Here is a 15,227-nt window from a genome sequence, read left to right as displayed (position 1 = left end):
AGAGAACGGTAACACACAGTAAACACGAGTTTGTTGCTGGAGTGACATGCACGTTACACGAGCCTGCACTGTGATTGGTTTGCGGTGACGCTGCTCACAGGCAAACATTCACTGCTAAAATGCGCGACGAAGAGGATCCGAAGAGGACAAAAAAAGTACCAGAAGTCTGAGTATTACACACAAAACTAAAAGAAAGTTTATTATATTTTCTGGCTAGCTTACTTAACTTTTTATAATCATAACCATACTTTCACCCAAACTGAATAATTAAAACAAGTTTAAATGGGTAAATCTGCTACAGATATTTTTTATTCTTGGTTTTCTTTTTTGACATAGGCTCCAGTTATTGTTAAAATTCACTACACGTGCTTCTTGTGTGCATTTTAAGCATTTTTTTGTGTGAAATCATATTTATTTTGTCCATTAAAAGTGTGCTTTCACTTTGATTGAGCGTCAGCAGCGCAGCAAAAATAGGCTCGCCGCCAAAACCCGGATTTGTGTATAACCTTAAAAACTACACCCTGCACCTTTAATCCAAATTAACATGCCAAGTGTGAACATAACCTCAGAAAAACTGACATGTACTGTCAATACATAAAAAAATTATAAAAATAAAATTTAAGAGCTTTTTGATTTGTAATCAAATCAATTAATGACAACAACAAAAAGCATAAGGTAGGGTCAAACTTGATTTTGTCCATCGAAAACAATTGGATTGTAGAAAATGGCTGTTGCGGAAAAAAAGATAAAGTCCTTGTTAAAGATAACAAGGCCAACATTATTACTAAACAAATCAAATGTGTACACAGAGAAGTTATTTGCAATACTTCAGCATTCCATAAAATATACATTTTTGATTTTATGGAGACATAAAAATTATGAAAATCGAGAAACAGATTTCTTCACACAGAAAAGTTTGGCTTGACAGCCAAGCAAGTACAGTAAAGTACAGCTGACTATCACCTTCTCATTCCCACACATTCACGTCTGGTGTTTGGAGAAACATTAATGAGCACTGCTATTGGAGCAAGAGAAATTATCTGCTTGTTACCAGATTCATGCACTTCTAAAAGTTTAATAAGTTCTGCAAATGATTTTTAAATGTTAATGTAACTCGGACCTCTCCTCAATTAATTATATTTTAAAAGAGTAAAACGACTAGTTGAAAACAGTAAGAACACAAAACAATGACTAAACTAATTATCACCCGTGTGACATTATCAAACGTTTTGCGCGGGCCTGCGGAGTCCCCGCGGCTCGCGTGATCGGCTTACCCTCCAGCGTCACCTCCTTCCCAGCCTTCTTCAGCGCCTGCACCGCCGCGTCGTGCGTGGCATCGCGGAGGTCGCTGCCGTTGACGGACAGGATCGCGTCGCCGACACGCAGGGCTCGACTTTGATCCGCAGCTAAACCGGGGAAAATCTTTGATATGAGGATGGGCATACGGTTCTCCCGACCCCCTTTAATACTGATACCCAGTCCGCCGGACTCCTGCTTGACAATACGAACCCTCCGAACCCCCTCCGGCCCTGCCGGGTCACAATAACCACTGGACTCCGAGTCTGAGCCGGTCCCGTTGACGCGACCCGGGCTGTCGTATTGCCCGCGGCTCTGATAAACATCTCGGTTCTGCTCGTTGCCATTGGAAACGCCGTTTCTTAAATGAGAGTTGTGCTCCGAATAGCCCGCGGGCCCGCTCGGTTCTCCCTCCGCCGTCAGTGTGAGGGTGTCCCGTGTGAGTTCCGCGGAGACCCGAACCCAGCGATCACTCAACAGCAGGTCCAGATGACCCTGTTTTTCCGCGCGGGTCCACACGGCCATGATCAAACTTTAACTCATCATAAAGTTTAAACTCACTCGACACACCCACTCACACGCGCATTTCCCCAGGGGAAGCGAGAGGAACCGATTTTATGTCCGTCAATAAGTTAAAACATCGCTGTATTTCTGCAGCGGGTTGAATTTGTGATCACTGCACGAAGAAACTATAAAATAAAAAAACATCCTAAGATCGGACGGCGGAGATAACATTAGATTTGTATGTAATTAATTATTCATGAGAGGGGCGGGGGACAAAAACAATTTCTCTTCCCTTCCCACTAAAGCCAAGCCACTCGAGTGTGTGCTGTGCAGAGATGTCAGGCATCACGGTAAAAAAAAAAAATAATGCAGCTTTATTCTGGTTGAATCACTCTAACGCACGGATAAATGGACATTTACAAAGCCTGCTATGTGCCTTTTACTTTTAGTATGAGTAAGTAGCCTACCCACAAAAATCTCCGCCTCTCTCATTGATATTTAATTTGATTCAAATCTTTCTTTCTTTTTTAAACAACACCAGTAAGACAAAATAAACTAGTGTTCAATTACTGAAAAAAATATAATTAATAATAATAATGCAATAAATAAATAATTAAGCTGCCAAGCAACTTATTAGGCAGTAGGTCACAGATCGATACTGATTATATACTTGCTACTTTTACATTGTCTTTAATGGTGCTAGAACTCAATATATAAATTACATATTTGGATGTACATAGTAGGCCTATTAAATAATTCATGTATTTCCTCATCACACTAAAGCCAGTCATGGTCACTATTTTAATCTTCGTCAGAAGGGAATCAAGCTTTGTTGTGTTGAAGTCAAATGTTTGGTAATCTACTGGTCAATATAACACATATGTGTTAGCTCTAAATAATATTGACTCAGTAAAATATGTTGACTGTTCTCATTTGCTTTAAAGTGTTATTTATATTCTAAAGGCTCACCTCAGCTTGCCTATGTAGGCTACAAATTTTGAATTTATTAACAGTTAATAAATGCAAATCCTTTTCAAGCCCGCAAATTATTAAATATGTATGTTCTTTTGGGCAAAAAAATGTAGTTTTTTGTTTGTTTGTTTGCTTTGTTTTTAGCTTGAATATGGTGTACATAATATACATTGAACATGTGAAGTGAGTAACACTGATGATTTCTTCATCACGGCTCCTGTTAGTGGGTGGGATATATTAGGCAGCAAGTGAACATTTTGTCCTCAAAGTTGGTGTGTTAGAAGCAGGAGAAATGGGCAAGCGTAAGGATTTGAGTGAGTTTGACCAGGGCCAAATTGTGTTGGCTAGACGACTGGGTCAGAGCATCTCCAAAACTGCAGCTCTTGTGGGCTGTTCCCGGTCTGCAGTGGTCAGTATCTATCAAAAGTGCTCCAAGGAAGGAACAGTGGAGAACCGGCCACAGGGTCATGGGCGGCCAAGGCTCATTGATGCACGCAGGGAGCGAAGGCTGGCCCGTGTGGTCCGATCAAACAGACGAGCTACTGGAGCTCAAACTGCTCCAGAAGTTAATGCTGGTTCTGATAGAAAGGTGTCAGAATACACAGAGCAGCTCAGTTTGTTGCGTGTGGAGCTGCATAGCTGCAGACCAGTCAGGGTGCCCATGCTGACCCCTGTCCACCCAGCGAAAGCACCAACAATGGCACGTGAGCACGGAGCAATGGAAGAAGGTGGCCTGGCCTGATGAATCCCTTTCTTTTACATCACGTGGCTGGTCGGTGCGTGTGTGTGTCTTACCTGGGGAACACATGGCCCCAGGATGCACTATGGGAAGAAGGCGAGCCGGGGGAGGCAGTGTGATGCTTTGGGCAATGTTCTGCTGGGAAACCTTGGGTCCTCCATCCATGTGGATGTTACTTTGACACACACCACCTACCTAAGCATTGTTGCAGAGCGTGTACACCCTTTCATGGAAACGGCATTCCGTTGGTGGCTGTGGCTCTTTCAGCAGATAATGCCGCGCCACAGAGCAAAAATTAGGACAGGCGTGTTCAGGAATGGTTTGAAGAGGACAACGATGAGTTTGAGGTGTGGATTGGCCTCCATATTCTCCAGATCTCAGTCCAATCGAGCATCTGTGGGATGTGCTGAACAAACAAGTCCAATCCATGGAGCCCCCACCTTGTAACTTACATGACTTAAAAGATCTGTTGCTAACATCTTGGTGCCAGATACCACAGCACACCTTCAGGGGTCTAGTGGAGCCTCGATGGGTCAGGGCTGTTTTGGCAGCAAAAGGGAGACCAACAAAATATTAGGAAGGTGTCATAATGTTATGCCTGATCGGTGTATAATACAATAATCACAAAAGACACCCACATATGGCCCTTGTGTGCCATTGTTGTGATTATAGAAAAAAACACATAGGAGAGAGCAGCAGTTTTGTGACATTTGATTTTATTGCAGACTTGCAGACCTTACAAAATAAGAGTGAGTTAAACATGAGCTTAAGCTGTGGATCAAAAGGCCACTTTATTCTATTGAGAATTAGATACTATTATCTGCTTCATTCTGACCTGACTCGGTCCCAAGGTAATTACATAACACTAAATAGATCAAATCCCAAGCATAAAAATACATTTGCTATTAGAAATATGCATTTACTGATGTACTGTATAAGGACATCTCCTAAACATGGACAGACCTGGATCAGTTACATATAATACTTTTCAAGCTAAAATCAAGCAAAAGGATTGTCTTTTTTACCATAAGCCTTCAACACTCTCAGAAAAAAAGGTACAAAAGCCGTCACTGACGCGGTACTCAATGAAATACTACACCTTTGTACCTAAAGAGTGCATATTAGTACCTCAAACATAGTTTGCATTAACAGCTTTTGTGCCATTTCTTTCTGAGGGTGAAGCATTGCCTCTCTTAATCATACAGACAGTATTGTGGATAGATGTACATAGTGCAGGAGTGGGTGATAAGGCAGAAATGCTTCTCATGTGATCCACATCTCTATAGTCTAACACTAGCGAATATTTCTGAGGGAAAACCGCAGCTTAGAGTTTGTATAGAGCATGTGAAGAGTGTGTGTGAGGTTTTAGCTTTGGAGATAAAGCTAAGACTCAGACATCGGTTGATACATTCATTTACTCGTCCAATTGAAACCTTGTGGTTGTGGATATGTCGAGGTTGTCCGTTTATTTCGTTTTGGTGTGTTGTTGATGAAGTCCAAGCTTCTGCGACTGGAGGAAATGACATCAGCCACAAACTTGGTGCAGTCCGAGCACACATCTCTCAGGTTGCAGCCAGCAGCGTACAGGTGAGGAAACTCTTCCTCCACAGAGTGTCTGGACAGAGAGCACAAAGGCCTGCAGAGAAACAGCCAAGAAAGAATGTTAAATGACACGTATTCTGCATAATGACAACTAAGTTACTATGAATTCTGTTTAGCACAAGTTAAAGGGTTAGTTCACCCAAAAATGAAATTGAAGTAATTAATGACTCCCCCTAATGTCGTTCCACACCCATAAGACCTCCGTTCATCTTCAGAACACAGTTTAAGATCTTATTGCTTCGAGAGCGGCCTTAAGCTCATCCAGAGTGTTGGGTCTTGCGTCTCTCAACCTTCTCTTCACAATATCCCACAGATTCTCTATGGGGTTTAGGTCAGGAGAGTTGGCAGGCCAATTGAGCACAGTAATACCATGGTCAGTAAACCATTTACCAGTGGTTTTGGCACTGAGCAGGTGCCAGGTCATGCTGAAAAACCAAATCTTCATCTCCATAAAGCTTTTCAGCAGATGGAAGCATGAAGTGCTCCAAAATCTCCTGATAGCGAGCTGCATTGACCCTGCCCTTGATAAAACACAGTGGACCAACACCAGCAGCTGACATGGACCCCAGACCATCACTGACTGTGGGTACTTGACACTGGACTTCAGGTATTTTGGCATTTCCTTCTCCCCAGTCTTCCTCCAGACTCTGGCACCTTGATTTCCAAATGACATGCAAAATTTGCTTTCAAAAATACTTTGGACCACTGAGCCACAGTCCAGTGCTGCTTCTCTGTAGCCCAAAAGTGGCTTGACCTGGGGAATGCGGCACCTGTAGCCCATTTCCTGCACACGCCTGTGCACGGCGGCTCTGGATGTTTCTACTCCAGACTCAGTCCACTGCTTCCGCAGGTCCCCCAAGGTCTGGAATCGGTCCTTCTCCACAATCTTCCTAAGGGTCTGGTCACCTCTTCTCGTTGTGCAGCGATTTTGCCACACTTTTTCCTTCCCACAGACTTCCCACTGAGGTGCCTTGGTACAGCACTCTGGGAACAGCCTATTCGTTCAGAAATGTCTTTCTGTGTCTTCCCCTCTCGCTTGAGGGTGTCAATGATGGCCTTCTGGACAGCAGTCAGGTCGGCAGTCTTACCCATGACTGCGGTTTTGAGTAATGAACCAGGCTGGGAGTTTTTAAAAGCCTCAGGAATCTTTTGCAGGTGTTAAGGTGTTTAGAGCTAATTAGTTGATTCAGATGATTAGGTTAATAGCTCGTTTAGAGAACCTTTTCATGATATGCTCATTTTTTGAGACAGGAATTTTGGGTTTTCATGAGCTGTATGCCAAAATCATCAGTATTAAAACAATAAAGACCTGAAATATTTCAGTTGGTGTGCAATGAATATAAAATATATGAAAGTTTACTTTTTATCATTACATTATGGAAAATAATGAACTTTATCACAATATGCTAATTTTTTGAGAAGGACCTGTACGTATATATATATATATATATGAACATTTGGTATACAGGGTTTCTTTAAAGTTTGTGAACCCCTTGCAGAATCTATGAATAATGTTAACAAAATAAGGGGGATCATACAAAATGCATGTTATTTTTTTATTAGTACTGTCCTGAAGAAGATATTTTACATAAAAGATGTTTACATATAGTCCACAAAAGAAAAAATAGAGCTGAATTTACAAAAATGACCTGTTCAAAAGTTGTATGAACCATTGATTCTTAATACTGTGCTACTTTTGGTGTTTTGGTGATTCAAACAGCGGGGCTAATAACAAACAAGCATAGTTAACATTTTTCAGGATGTCAGCACAGACTGTTCCCAGTGTGGAATGTGGCTGCAATCCTTTAACTTAGACATAGTATATATTTACTCACTTATAGACATCACTCTTGTGACTCTTCGCACTGCTGTGAAATCCCACAGTGTACACTGGAATGTGTGCCATCTTTTTGTAGGGAATCTTCATCTGTTAAAAGGACAGAATAGAGCAAAAATCACCCATGGAGTTTGTTACATTGTTTCTACTGCTGAAATAACAATGTGTAATTAGAATTAATTGAGAAAACAGCGTATTACAAACTATTTTAAACATGAAGCCCTAAAGCTGTGGTCTGCAAATGGGAGAGCAGGCGGGTAAAAACAGAACAGAATGCAACTAACCACATCATCATGCATAGTTTGCAAATTAAATAAACTTATCAACTTTTGGAAGATATAATTTGTCACTTGATGTTTGTCCAATCAAACAGTCTATTGTATTCTGGAGTAATTTCATCAGTAATTTCATTCTATTAGTGCCTAGTAGGCATTTTAGGCAGATACCAACTTTGGAAAGGTTGTGTGACGTCCCATCCTCAAAAAACATGATCAAAATACACAGGATAAAACAAAATATGAGCTATACACATTAAAGGGTTTGTTCACCCAAAAATGAAAATTATATCAGTAATTCCTCGCCCTCATGTCGTTCCAAACCCATAAGACCTTTGTTCATCTTCAGAACACAGTTTATGAAAAAAATCAGAGCTCTGACCCCCATACACAGCAGTTTAATGAACACTTTCAAGGCCCAGAAAGGCAGTAAAGACATCATTAAAGTCTTCCATATGACTCCAGCGGTTCAACCTTAAAGGGTTAGTTCATCCAAAAATTAAATGTATGTAATTAATGACTCAACCTAATGTCGTTTCACAACTGTAAGAATGAATCAGCGTATTGATTCATGATTCGGATCGCCAATGTCACGCGATTTCAGCAGTTAGACACACGATCCGAATCATGAATCAATACGCTGATTCATAACCGTTTGCATCTTTATTTGAGGATTGAAAACAAACCAGATGAGAAGATAATGCTGAATAAAGTCATAGTTTTTGTTATTTTCGGTGTATTTTCGATGCTGTTTTCTATGTTCTGAAGATGAACGGAGGTCTTACGGGTGTGGAACGATATTAGGGTGAGGAGTTAATGACTTAAATTTCACTTTTGGGTGAACTAACCCTTTAATGTTATAAAGTGATGAGAATATTTTGTGCACAAAAAAACAAACAAAAACATAACTTTATTCAACAAAATTTTTCCCATCTGTGTCAGTCTTCTACGCTGTTTATGTTGGTCAGCTCCTGCATCAGCATCACACACATTTAAAATGAATCGGAAGGACTTGTCACCCTGGGTCACATGACCATTAATGATTAAATTACATCACATGTTCCCTTCGCTAACAGACTTAAGGACCCTTCATGAAAGGATTCAGTTGTTCACTCTAGTTCGGAACGACCATATAAATGGCGTCCCCTTCCCATAGTTTAAGGTTGCAAAAACGTGTTTGGAATTTGCCCACTGTCCTGCACAGTTTAGCTCCAAAATCTTGAAGATTGAACTTCCAGGCAGGTGTCTTGGAGCTAGTTGGAGATACACTCTGCAGGACAGTAGCCCAGCAGCTGAGTTTGACAAATGTGCTTTAGTGCTACATGAGATTTAAATGAAATAAATATTTAGTACCTTTGCACTGCAAGAGTTACAGACAGACCTAAAAGAGAAAGAATCAATACTGAATGTTAAAAACAGTGACACAGACCATAATATCCAGTTATTAACTATGATTCATGATATATAATATTTATTTTAATATTTATATAAAAATAAACCAAGACCTTTTACACAGGAGGCACGTGGACGGCCATGAAAAGAGTGGAAACTTTACTCGACAACAGCAACATATCTAAGAAACAAAGATTAACAAAACACATTGGGGTGCGGGGCTGATGTTCAGTAGCCTGGATGGCAGCCGAACTCAGCCCCGCTCACAACATTTGAGCTGGGGCAGGTCAGTCTGGACTCGATCCATAGAGGAGTGATTATGCAGAACAGAAACTGTTCGGACCAATGAAATCATCAGGGCGGGCTTTAGACGATGACGGACAGATGATCAACAGAAACGTAATCATGCACGTCATCAAAGGGGCTTGGGTTATATTTACTCGAATCCTAAACGGAGAGCTTGTTTGTATCTGCATTCACCTTCACAATTTCTCTCAGAAATGATGATCATGTTGGGTAAGTACTCTGGGTATCCTTCTCTTTTTTTTTTACAACAACGACAAAGATCGTGTATTCCAGCCTGATTTCAGCGCGCGTGCAGACAGGGTTGCCAAGATTTTACAAGAAAGCCCGCCAACTACTAGCCCTAAACAATAGCTTCTCGGGGGGTTCTTTGAAAAAAAATGGCGTTTGGGGGTAAAATGTGTTAATTTCGTCAAGGCTGCTGTTAAAATTTGCATTCCTTGCTTTATATATATCACATAATTGAGGTTGCTTCAACCCATGGACATGGAAAGCAACCCGTGGGGAAAAAACGCAGACTTGGCAAAACAGTGCAGTTGAGCTCTGTTGGCATTTGACAACTAATGTTATGCGTCGCTCCGTTGCTCTGATTGGTTGCAGGTCTGTCCAATTGAGGTCTTTCCTGGTTGGGTTGAAACACGCCCCATAATCACAGCCCAATGGAGCATCAGACTCATATTCTGACTAGACTTGAGTATGACCACGTCAGGCTAGATGTTAAATAAAATATGCACAAATCATACAAACTTTCTCACCTTGCCCTTCCTCAGATTATTATAAAGCTCTTTGTTCTGCATGTATTTCTCCATCTCAGCTTTCACAAGTATGCGGCGCACGTTGATGACCTCATCCACTGTTAAGGCCAGACTGTCGACTGGGTGACAGAATTCCTCCTGTGTGGGAGAGAGATAAAGAAGAATACTTGGGTCCTTCCGTCTGTAAGACTTTTTAACTATAATGTAGGCTATGGATCCCTATGGAGAAGTTTTTTAAAATGCTTCCTGTTCATTTTAAGAAACAGAAGAAAAAAAATAGAGTAGTACTCTGTGGTAATCAACCATGTCACAGATGCTACACACGCTATTCCTTTAAAGACTGGGGCAAAATACCACTGACCATCCACTGACGTCTAGAGATCCCATGGGATGCTGCAGAACTTCCTGCATCATCATTGCTTCTGTCATCTGAGCTAAAGGAGTGAAAGGTGGACGGGGGCATCCTGTCATACACAGGAAACGAGGCTGGAGAAAAAAGGGGAAAAAACAGTGGAGAAAAGAGAAACAAAGTCAGGCATCTTAACCTAATTCAAAAAGGATGCATTCATTCTCTCTCTCTCTCTCTCTCTCTCTCTCTCTCTCTCTCTCTCTCTCTCTCTCTCTCTCTCTCTCTCTCTCTCTCTCTCTCTCTCTCTCTCTCTCTCTCTCTCTCTCCTTAAACAGGTTAGCAATGTGCTCAAACATGCTCAAACATTCTAGCTAAAACATCTATTGGAGACTACATAGCTTCAAACTTCCCGCTTTTAAAACGACTTCAAATTTAAGACAAAAAACCTTTGAACTTTAAAGGTGCAGTGTGTCATTTGTAGTGGCATCTAGTGGTGAGGTTGTGAATTGCATCCACCCATTGCTCACCCCTCCCTTTCGAAGCACATAGAGAAGCTACAGTGGCCGTCACAGGACAGAGAGTGACTACAGCAGTTTGGGTATAAAAAGAGTCTCTCAGAGTGGCAGTGTCTCCCAGAAGTCATGATTGGCAGAGGGTCACCAATTCCCTCAATGCTGTAGCGAAAAATGGTGGAGAGTTTCTCAGAGAAAAATTGCAAAGAGTTTGAAGTTACCATCATCTACAGTACATAATATCATCCAAAGATTCAGAGAATCTGGAACAATCTCAGTGCGTAAGGGTCAAGGCCGGACCATACTGGATGCCTGTGATCTTCGGGCCCTTAGACGGCACTGCATCATATACAGGAATGCTACTGTAATGGAAATCACAACGTGGGCACAGGAATACTTCCAGAAAACATTGTTGGTGTATACAATCCATCCTGCCATTTGCCACTGCCGGCTGAAACTTTATAGGTTAAAAAAGAAGCCATATCTAAACATGATCCAGAAGCGCAGGCGTTTTCTCTGGGCCAAGGCTCATTTAAAATGGACTGTGGCAAAGTGGAAAACTGTTCTGTGGTCAGATGAATCAAAATGTGAAGTTCTTTTTGGAAAGCTAGGACGCCATGTCATCCGAACTAAAGAAGTTGTTCTCAGCGCTCAGTTCAGAAGCTGCATCTCTGATGGTATGGGCTCATGAGTGTGTGTGGCATGGGCAGCTTACACATCTGGAAAGGCACCATCAATGCTGAAAGGTATATCCCAGCTCTAGAACAACATATGCTCCCATCCAGACGTTGTCTCTTTCAGGGAAGACCTTGCATTGTCCAACATGACAATGGCAGACCACATACTGCATCAATTACAACATCATGGCTGTGTAGAAGAAGGATCCGGGCACTGAAATGGCCAGCCTGCAGTCCAGATCTTTCACCCATAGAAAACATTTGGCGCATCATAAAGAGGAAGATGCGACAAAGAAGACCTAAGACAGTTGAGCAACTAGAGGCCTGTATTAGACAAGAATGGGACAACATTCCTATTCCTACATTTGAGCAACTTGTCTCCTCAGTCCCCAGACGTTTGCAGACTGTTATAAAAAGAAGAGGTGATGCCATGGCCTTGTCCCACATTTTTTGAGATGTGATGATGCCAACATCAACTTATTTTCCCCTTAAAATTATAATTTTTTTCAGTTTAAACATTTGATATGTCATCTATGTTGTATTCTGAATAAAATATTGAAATGTGAAACCTCCACATCATTGCATTCTGTTTTTATTTACTGTGGCAAGCAGCGGGGTGAGGGGTTGCGAGAGCGGGCCGGTGACGAGTGATAATGAGTGCCAGCTGCGCGACACACCGGTCTCGTCTCGTGGCCGAGTGACGGGAGCATAAAAGGAGGAGCGAAGGGAGCGAAAGACGAGAGAGGACCAGGCCTGGACTTTATGTTATGTTTTGTTTACGTTTTGTTGTGGGTGTTTTTTTAATTTTATTATGTGTGTGTGTGCGGGCAGTCGTCCGTGAGGGGCTGCCCGCGGTTTACTTTCGTTTTGTTGATTTATTTTGAAATTAAAAAGTTTGTTGAATGTTCACCGGTTCCCGCCTCTTTCCTTCCATCAACGAACTTCGTTACATTCACAATTTGTACAATGTCCCAACTTTTTTTGCAATCGGGTTTGTACACATTGCACCTTTAAAAATAATTTCAAGTCAACACCAAAGTTTGTCTTAACAAACCTGATGTGTGTCGACAGTTTAATATTAAAATACTTAAATATCAATCTTTAATAAATCCACAGTATGAGAGTAGCACACAACAACATCCAAACATTGATGACCTGAAAACAACAAACAGAAACAAGGGCACTTAAAATCAGGTGCAAATGAGGTGATTAACAACACAGCTGACAGTGATGAAGACTCAAATCAGAAACCATGACAATAATAGTGAGAAATTAGCTTGCATGCAACATTCATCATTCTTTTAAGCAGACATATTTATTCTTATAAATTAAATATAGACTAATCCTTATTAAACCTATTAAAGTTATTCAGACAAGAGCAATGAGTGATTTTCTCTTTTTCTTTTGTTGTTTGATTAACATTAATGACAGACAACAGCAGGTTATTAGGCTGCTGTCCCTTTAAGGCTGAATGCACAGATCCAATATACTAATATATATCCAATATTCTTCTAGCTGTTTACATTCACTTAAGACATAACCGACTAAGTTTACTTGAATACTCAACAAAACGGACGTTTTTTACATAATTGTGTTTTACAATTTTGTGTTTTACAAATTTCCGGTCAAGCGTGAAAAGACAGGAAAAAGATCTTAATTCACAATTTAAGCAATATCTGAGAGGTGGATTTCTATGTGCGCACCGGACTAAATGCTCTCATCCACATCCATCACCCTTTCCTGATTTATCCATATATCTGGTCTTCTGTTTCTTCCAGACATTTACATTTATTCTGAAAATGTAACCTATACTTGTATTGCATTTTGAATTGGAGTCTTACACATTTCGTAATATACTGACGAATATACTGAATAAGTAACATTTTTATAGTTACTTATTAGAAACATACGTTTAATAAAATAAACATGACAGCTTCTAAATTTGCTGCTTTTATATGGGTGTGTGTAATTTACACTGTAGAGCAAAACGACCAAGTATTGTCAAGATGCATGCAACACAGTGTAGCTTTGCAGATACCAGTTTGTTTTTTGCAAACCGGTTTGTTCAGAGGGTTCATTTCAATTAAACTGGGTCAAAAACAAGATTGCTTTCCTCAACAGTGTTCACACAAGTCCTAGCAAATATTTTATTTGTTCTTGTTATTAAAGGAATAGTTCACTTTAAAATGAAAATTACTCGATGATTTACTCACCATCAAGCCATCCTAGGTGTATATGACATTCTTATTTCAGACGAATACAACCAGAGTTTTATTAAAAAAATGTCCTGGCTCATCCAAGCTTTTTAATGGCAGTGAAAGGGAGACCAAAATTTGAAGCTCAAAAAAGTGCATCCATCCATTATAAAAGTGCTCCACATGACTATGGGGGGTAACAAAGGCCTTCTAAAGCAAATCGATGGGTTTGAGTGAGAATAATATCCATATTTGACACATTATATAGTAAAGTATCTATCTTCCGACAGACTGCCTTCCGTATTCAACTAACGAAGATAGTTACACTTTCTGTGGAAGTTGAATAAGGCGAAGCTAGATATTTTACTTTAACATGTTAAATATGGATATTTTTACACCTAAGATGGCTTGAGGGTGAGTAACTCTTGGGATTATTTTCATTTTAAAATGAGCTAAACCTTTAAGATAAATAAAATAATGTGTTTTTAAGCATTATTATTTTGTATTAAGTGTATATGAATATGTTCAAGTTTAATGTTGACATCCTTTGTTTTTTTGTTTTTGTTTTTTATATAAAAAATATTATCACATATTTGTTGAGCTAATTTTATGTCTTAGAGATGTTTGTCCAGGTCCGACCTTGATAGATGTGTGGTGGTCCGACCCCTGTCAGCGTGTGTGATCGAGGTCTCTCTCCTCTTAGGGCCCCGACACCTGTGAGCTGAGGTAACTCTGAGCGGGATGACATCATTTCCCCTCTGAGCTCTTCCAGGTCGTGTTCAGAGAAGGAGCGATCTCTCTTCAGAGGTGTAGGAGAGCTCTCCACCCGCCTGATATCCATTCCATCTGGAGATTCTTCATCCTTCATAAAAACATAGAGGTGCAATTATTTCAATTCAAATTAAAATTCAAACTAATTAAGTCAGGGAGAGCTACCAGAGTTTTCCACCAAACCAGCATGTAAAATTATCATGTGAATCAGAAGTTTTGCTGGTTTTCTGTGCAACACTGATATAAAGAGATAGTTCAAAGACTGAAAATGACCCCATGTTTTACTCTCCCTCGAGTCATCCTAGGTGTATATGACATTCTTCTTTCAGACAAATACAGTAAGAGTTATATTAACTCTTTCCCCACCAAACTGAATTTTCTGTTATTTGTGAGAAAACGCATCCAGGCTAATAACAAAATTTCCCGGGTTTCCGTGTTTTCACTGCTAGACACTAGGGGGCGCTATTAAGCATCTTCTGAATGTGTACGCAGTAAAACAAGAGATCACGTCACGCAGTTCAAAACACACGCTACATCTGACGGTATTTGTCAGTCACACTTTTTACGTCAATTGAATACGGAAGGCAGTAAATAAAGTTTTAAATATGGATATTTTTTCTTACACAAACCCATCAATTTATTTCACAAAGCCTTTATTAACCGTCTGGAGATGTGTGGAGCACTTTTATAATGGATGTATGCACATATTTGAGCTTCAGATTTTGGGCTGCCATTCACTGTCATTATAAAACTTGGAAGAGCCAGGACTCTTTTAACTCTTTCCCCGCCAAACACAGAATTTTCCGTTATTTGTGAGAAAACGCTTCCAGGCCAAAAACGGAAATTTCCGGTTTTCTGTGTTTACACTGTTAGGGGGCGCTATTACACATCTCCTGAATGTGTACAGAATCTCCTGATCAAAACACACGCGAGTAAGACGCAGTAAAGAAAGAGATCGTATGTAATCCTATGAAAAATAAAAGGATCATCAAGATTAAACGGCATATGAATCAAAACTATCTAATGTTAGTAAATGAAATGTGGACCC

The 15,227-nt window shown here is 40.4% G+C and overlaps 2 protein-coding genes across 2 annotated transcripts in view; both read right to left on the bottom strand.

The window, feature by feature from the left end:
* The window catches only part of sntb2 (syntrophin, beta 2), a 38,158-nt gene extending 36,129 nt beyond the window's left edge, over window positions 1-2,029 (bottom strand). The window contains exon 1 of the mRNA XM_067436147.1: window positions 1,275-2,029. Within this exon, the coding sequence (XP_067292248.1) occupies window positions 1,275-1,821 (547 nt within the window). The 5' untranslated portion in view covers window positions 1,822-2,029. The remainder of the gene's footprint in view (window positions 1-1,274) is intronic.
* Window positions 2,030-4,210: 2,181 nt separating this feature from the next.
* The window catches only part of spire2 (spire-type actin nucleation factor 2), a 41,132-nt gene continuing 30,115 nt past the window's right edge, over window positions 4,211-15,227 (bottom strand). The window contains exons 9-15 of the mRNA XM_067436383.1: window positions 14,048-14,270; window positions 10,037-10,161; window positions 9,676-9,813; window positions 8,731-8,798; window positions 8,579-8,606; window positions 6,949-7,040; window positions 4,211-5,147 (exon numbers count right to left, since the gene is read on the bottom strand). Coding sequence (XP_067292484.1) covers window positions 4,922-5,147; window positions 6,949-7,040; window positions 8,579-8,606; window positions 8,731-8,798; window positions 9,676-9,813; window positions 10,037-10,161; window positions 14,048-14,270 — 900 coding nt within the window. The 3' untranslated portion in view covers window positions 4,211-4,921. The remainder of the gene's footprint in view (window positions 5,148-6,948; window positions 7,041-8,578; window positions 8,607-8,730; window positions 8,799-9,675; window positions 9,814-10,036; window positions 10,162-14,047; window positions 14,271-15,227) is intronic.

The sequence above is a fragment of the Pseudorasbora parva genome, chromosome 25 (genome assembly GCF_024679245.1).
Source record: "Pseudorasbora parva isolate DD20220531a chromosome 25, ASM2467924v1, whole genome shotgun sequence".
NCBI lineage: Eukaryota > Metazoa > Chordata > Actinopteri > Cypriniformes > Gobionidae > Pseudorasbora > Pseudorasbora parva.
The sequence above is the reverse complement of the archived record's forward strand: the minus strand, read 5'-3'. Positions and strand labels throughout refer to the sequence as shown.